Source organism: Denticeps clupeoides, chromosome 5 (genome assembly GCF_900700375.1).
Source record: "Denticeps clupeoides chromosome 5, fDenClu1.1, whole genome shotgun sequence".
Classification (NCBI taxonomy): Eukaryota; Metazoa; Chordata; class Actinopteri; order Clupeiformes; family Denticipitidae; genus Denticeps; species Denticeps clupeoides.
In genome coordinates, this window is record NC_041711.1 from 17,197,400 (window position 1) to 17,203,977 (window position 6,578).

Below are 6,578 nucleotides of genomic sequence, written 5' to 3' on the forward strand. Positions count from 1 at the left end.
TGCAGCATGTGAGCAGTGTGAACACTGTGTTAGCTTCAGTCACAATGTCTGTAATTAAAGCTACACTGTAAATAAACGGATGCCTTTACAATAGTCATGCATGTGCAATTTCCTGTAATCAAAAAGCCCAGAGCAAACGAATAAACACAAGCTTTCTGCAACCTGTGCTGGCTCGGAACGGTGTCTACACAAATAGCTAAAACCCAGGTGGACCTGGGGAGCACTGGAACAGATGCATGGAATATCTATAAAAAGGACCTGGAAGTGTAGGGAAATTTGAGATTGAGCAAAAGAGTTTGCTTCTCCTCCCAATTGAATCAGTGTGTTTTATTCAGTTTGTTCTTTTAATTTGTTGCTTTGACCGCAGATGCTTAAGATGCTGTGGCGAAATGTAACTCTTCTCATTTGTCGATTCTTGAAGTCGTACCTTGAGCACAGTATCCCATGCACCCCTGCGTTGGCTGAAGGTAGTAGACCAAGAAGTCCCCACAGTTCCGTATGGAGACGGGGATGTGGAAGAGGCAGCAGTCCTTGGTGCTGCCATGGAAGAACTGCCAGGTGGCACAGGCCGTGAACTGCCTGACCTCACCGGGGCGGGGCAGGGAAGAGTCTGTCACAGACAGCCACACCGGAGCCTGCGTTCCACAGCGGTTCATCTTCACAAAGAAAGAAAGAAAGTTAAAAAAGCATGATGTAATTTGTTGAAATTAGAAAAAGTGTCTTGTGCTATATATTTCACAGCAAGTTATTATCATTTTTATGAATTAATAATACACATAAAAATGCGGAATGTGGAGCAGAATTACAGCACCCCACAGTCAGCATGGGGGTTGTGTCTCATGCAGCTCTATGACTCAATGAGGCCATGTGGCTTGGGGTGCGAACATACTTCCACACAGCTGGTCGGCATCTCGGCCGGCTTGTTGTTGATGGAGAATCGGTACCATCCGGCAGGAAGCGAGTGGTCACAGATCAGATCCTGTATGGCGGTGTGCTGGAGCTTTGTCGAGTCAAAGTCGACGCTCCTGTACGGGTTTTGCAAGACCCGGTACCCGCTGGGGTGGCACTCCGAAGCTGCCGGGGCAAAGAGCAAACGGCTCAAAGGAGTACAGCGCACATTACAGCCCTCTGTGGACTTGCAATCACGTGAAACGTAATAACCTTTTTGCAAAAGACAGAGGTCAATATGATCAGCACACTGGGGAAGAATAAAAGGGTGGGCAATGGTGTCATTACACTGACTCAAAAACGTCAGTCAGTTCATTAAAAGCGGAACTGGGGGTTAATGCAACCTTGAGAGCAGGGGACATTTAAATAGGTAAAAATAACACAGCCGGGTGTCACCACTCTCCACACTCAACTTTCCACAGAAAAGGTCAGACGAGGCAGTGATGCATGGCTGACCCTGCACGCATCGCACAGCCCAACAGCACACCAGAAATAGACCGATAGCCCTTTTTAATCCCAGTCGGTTCCTTCGCCAGCACATGCAATAATTGCAGAGGTAAGTGTGATGTGACCTGGTTCAAATGTCAGACACTCGTTATGCAGAATAAAGAGTATTGACGTATTGACGATTCTACCAGTTAATACAGTGTTTTAGTACAATCATTTTCATTATACTTCAGACGTTACACAATTCGTATAAATACTTATGGAAACTTTAAACCACTGCAATAAAAAGACAGCTCTGGCCTTATTTTGTCGCAGGCTTGCAAAAGAAAATGATCAAAAGCACAAAACACATCAAATCAAACAAGTGACATCTGACCACCACAAGAGCAAGGGCTGGTCACCCAGCCTTTAATCCTGTGAGGCTCAGCACAAGGCATAATGACTTCCAATGTGATGCGCCATGATGAAGTCATTCCTCAGCTGGCTCGTAAAGCTTCATTTTCCTGCATCATTCTGGGGTCATTACACTGTAGTTACAGCATTCAATCATTCATTAAAGAATGAAATTGCAGTGTGAAATAAATACAAAATGTTTCAAATAAATTTGAACACCTACAATGTTCCAATTTTTAGTCTTAACAGTTCATTATTATTCCCTTTATAAAGTACAGGCAATCAATGAAAAATCTGTGCAATTAAATTTATAGCATTGAATTGCTTTGCTTCCTGCCTTGACGAGCGGTTTCACCAAGTGACTTGGAAAGGATCCAAATCTGCTTCACGCAGACTCTCAACTGGTGTCCCTCATGGTTTAGTAACTGGTCCTCTCTCTACACAAGATCACTTGGTGAGGTCATTTCCTCCCATGGGTTATCCTACCACTGCTATGCCAACAACACACAACTGATCTTCCCTTTTCCTCCCTCAGATGTACATGCTGCTTCCAAAATCTCTGCATGTCTCACTGACATTTCATCTAACAGCCCATCACTTTCGCCCATCACTTCACCTCACCAGGATCTTGCTATCTACCTGAACAACTCTCAGATCTCTCCTTCTACAACTGCACACAACCTTAGAGTAACTATAGACCACTAACATTCCCTCTTGACTCACCAATCTTTCCCGCTCATTTAGATTCCTTCTGTACAATATCAGACGGATCCATCCTTATCGGTCAACACAGACCGCCCAGATACTTATTCAGCCCCTAGTAATCTCACAACGGGATTACTGTAACGCCCTTCTAGCAGGTCTACCTCTGACTGCCATCCAGGGTAATACAACTAATACAAAATGCCGCAGCATGACTGGTCTTCAACCTTCACAAATTCTCCCACACCACCCCACTGCTACGCTCCCTCCACTGGCTCCCAGTAGCTGCCCGCATCTGATTCAAAATACTGATGCTGGCCTACAAAGCAGCACCATCATACTTCAGAGCCCTTATTTTTCCTTTACTTGGCGGACACTTTTATGCAAAGCGACTTACAAGAGGAAGACACCAGCAATTCTCATTCGGTTTCTTATCACTTCACCGTTAAGGAAGCGGCCCTGTAATCAGAAGGTTGCTGGTTCGAATCCCGATCCACCAAGGTGCCACTGAGGCGCCACTAAGCAAAGCACCGTCCCCACACACTGCTCCCTGGGCCCCTGTCATGGCTGCCCACTGCTCACTAAGGGTGATGGGTTAAATGCAGAGGACAAATTTCACTGTGTGCACCATGTACTGTGCTGCTGTGTATCACTTCACTTTATTGTTTTTGAGTTACAAAACTGAGAGCCCTGATAAGGTCTACTAGTCTGGTCCCTCCAACGCTGAAGGAAGACACTTGTGTAGACTCTTCTCTGTCTTGGCCCCTAGGTGGTGGTATGAACTTCCCCTCGAGGTCGGAACAGTGAGTATTTTGAGACCTTGCCCTTAAGAGAATACTTAGACTAACTTGTAACTTTCTTTTAGTCAGACTTATGGAAGGAAAAACTAAAACAGAGTGAATAACATGATTGTATTCATGGTTTGAGTCCTAGTGAACCAGAACTAACTACTTCATTGATGGTAACATGAAAGCAAGTTGTAAGTCGCTCTGGATAAGGGCGAATGATAGCTTCTTATAAGTTGGTGGTATAAGTTTCATCTATCCATTTCAATAAGAAAGATTATTCCCAAACCAAATATTCTATATTGCCACATACAGGTCAGTAATGACAGTTTTACTGGTCTACTTCAGGCCTTTCATTGGGCAACACTTAAAACAATGCACTATAATGATAGCATTTGGTCCACCAGAGTTTGTGAAATAGGCTTACTTATTAGCCATACTTTATTATATGATTTATTTACATTTCTGACCATGAAGAGGCTTCCAGAAGACGCACTGCAGCACCAGCTATTAGTGATCACAGCATGATCAACATATTTGATTAATACTTACAAATGTAAGTGCACAAATCTCATTGAAATCTCATTGTAATTGCTAATGGCTGTAACAGAGTTTGGGGGAATGGAGCAGGCCAATGAGGTGAAGCCCCTCCTACATGAGAGATCTGAGTCAGAACTGCAACCTCAGGCAGCATAAATGTAAAAACTGAAAAGCCAGCAGTGAAACTGAAAAACTATCAGCAAAATTGAGTCTCAAATTTAAAAATGAAAAAGATCGAGACATAAGCACATTTCCAACCTCTTTTTGTATTTTTCAACATCTTATTTTTGTTTGATATTAGAAAGGTTTTGTTTCAAATTTTGTCCACAAATATAATTCCATATCCACATCCCATAGCTGAGGCTCTTCTGTATAGAGGAATGGACTAAAATTCCTCAAAGACACTTCTTAGGACAGAACAATACTCCCGACACTGAAGCATTTGCAGCCATTGATTTACCTGTGGAACACACCAGATACTGAAATCAGTGGTTCACATTGATTGCGTACTGGATTGTCATTTGTTTTATTGGGTTCTGTCCACTATATCTACTGCGAGGTCCTATTTAGAAATGTAACGCTGTGTGAATGCAAACAGAAAAGATTGGGTGCAGTTCTCTGCGGTGTTCCCTGAATGGTGCTTCCTCTCGATGAGTCTCTAGAGTCTCTAATGGGCCCCTGGGTATAGACGTGCAAAGGCCTAATTATAGAATTATTGGAAATGGGCTTATTGTGAAGTATGGCCTGGTACACAAATTTGCCCTTGAACATCTAAATGTTACCTGGAACCCACTACCCTTGTTTAAAAAAAAAAAAGAGCACAATTCTGTCTGTGCAAACAATCTGACTACTCTTAACAACTCAGTTTCTCCCATAGACAAGGTCAAAGGTTTTCCAAATAGGAGACAATGGGTCTGCCTTGGCTGTTGGGTAAACCGGGTCCAATTGCCCATTTAATTTGTTTACTGAGGAGAGCGTGGATAGGTGGGGGTGAGCTGATAAATCTGCTCACAGTGGGAATGCCAAAGTCCTCATTAGCCCCCAGGTACAGACCGTGACTAACCAAATAACGCTCGTCACCCCGCTTCTTTGCCTTTTTACTCAAAGACGAGTCCTCTCCTTGGTTAAGAAACGAACACGACTCTGCCATTCATAAGTGTGTGAGTGTGTGAGGCCATCTGGGGAGATAATTCGGCGTTTGGTAAACACCCAGGCGGAGTGACAGGAGGGCCGGGCCGGGTCAGGCAGCCGGAGCAGCCCAGTGCGGTCTAATCTCCCCTCTCGGCGGGAATGCTTTGTTGTCTCCCCGCTGAGACGGCCATCAGGGCCGTATCCAGCGGTGGCAGATTGTTTATGACCCCCTGACTAAACAGCAGCTCTGGCGCGCGCCGGCTCCAGCTTTGTAAATGCCCCGCATTATCCAATGTGACAGGTGAGCTCCGAGGCAAATGAACTGCTGATTGAACATTGGGGATGAGGGGAGGTGAAGAAAAAAAAAAACGACAACATACGGTAATCTCATTCCCCGTTTTAAGAAAGAAAAGAAGAAGAAATGTGTGTGGGAGGGGTGTTGAAGGCCATTTGTTGATTCCCACCTGCTTTCCGAACTTCTTTTATTCACCCTTATCAGTGAAGGCTTTCCACACACCCTGGAGTGTCTGTGCCGACGTACACCTACGTGCCTTTGAAAAGAAGCTGTCAATCATGAAGCGGACCCCACCCACGGGACACGCCCCCACCATAATTATGCCAGGGTCTCACGGGAAAAACCACTTCACGGTGTAACGAAAGAGGGGTGCATTTTTGGAGGAAAACGTGTTTAGTCTGCGTTCACCCTCTAATTTCCAGAAGCCGGTTTCACCGGGCATTTGGTGACCAAAGCGCATCCCTTACCGCCATACGAGCTGTCAGGAGAGTTTAGAAGCATGTGAAGAGATACGGTAGCCTGACCAAAAAAACCCAAAACGTGTCCAACGGCACAAAACCAGATGAGTGTTTGCTATCAGTCGGTGAGACACACGTCTGGGCCTGAAGTATCTGACAACGTCTAGATGTGTGTGTCTGCTTGTGCGTGTGTGTGAGGAAGTCAGAGCATTTCTAGAAATACGGAATGTATACCAGCTGTTAATAATCCAGGAAAACCAGGATCAGGGCTGGGAAATGTGAAACAACAATGGGAACAACGCCTCAGAGGAGTTGCCTGCTTGACGCAGTTGGACAAGAATGTCACACATGTCATCCTGCGTCCATGCAGAAAGTTCTCCAACCAACGCAATTCACATTAAAACCTCCCCTTTTTTTTGCGCCACACGTTACACTGAAAATAAAAAAAAAAGACTCCGGCGTGTGGTGTTTTAGAAATATGAAATATGAACGGAGCTCGGCGTTGCTTCCCGGACGAAAGAAACGTGTTCAGAAACTTGTTCTAAGTTTCAGGTCCCACTTACCGAACTGCGCCAGCGACTCCAGATGCAGCAAACTCACGCAGAGGTACACGCACCCAGGGAGGGACGCGTGGGCAAGTTTCCACAAGGTCCTCTCCATGGCTGAAGTTCTAGCCGCGGTTCCCGTGAAGTAGGTTCAGACGGACGGCAGGTCCCATTGGACAGATTTCTTTATTAGTTGTATATATATATATATATATAGAAATATATTTTTTCTTGTTGGGCTTCTTGGCAGGAGGTTTCCATTCAAAGCGGACTTTGCGGGGACTTGGAGCCCATTCGGAAGCGCCGGCGCTGGAGGAGCGTGACCGCGCGCTCC

At 45.2% G+C, this 6,578-nt stretch overlaps 1 protein-coding gene across 2 annotated transcripts in view; it reads right to left on the reverse strand.

Moving 5' to 3' along the window:
• Window positions 1-6,578, reverse strand: part of LOC114790920 (von Willebrand factor D and EGF domain-containing protein) — a 50,284-nt gene extending 43,706 nt beyond the window's left edge. For both annotated transcript variants that reach the window (XM_028981358.1, XM_028981357.1), the window contains exons 1-3: window positions 6,263-6,578; window positions 890-1,074; window positions 428-656 (exon numbers count right to left, since the gene is read on the reverse strand). In XM_028981358.1, coding sequence (XP_028837191.1) covers window positions 428-656; window positions 890-1,074; window positions 6,263-6,359 — 511 coding nt within the window. In that variant the 5' untranslated portion in view covers window positions 6,360-6,578. The remainder of the gene's footprint in view (window positions 1-427; window positions 657-889; window positions 1,075-6,262) is intronic.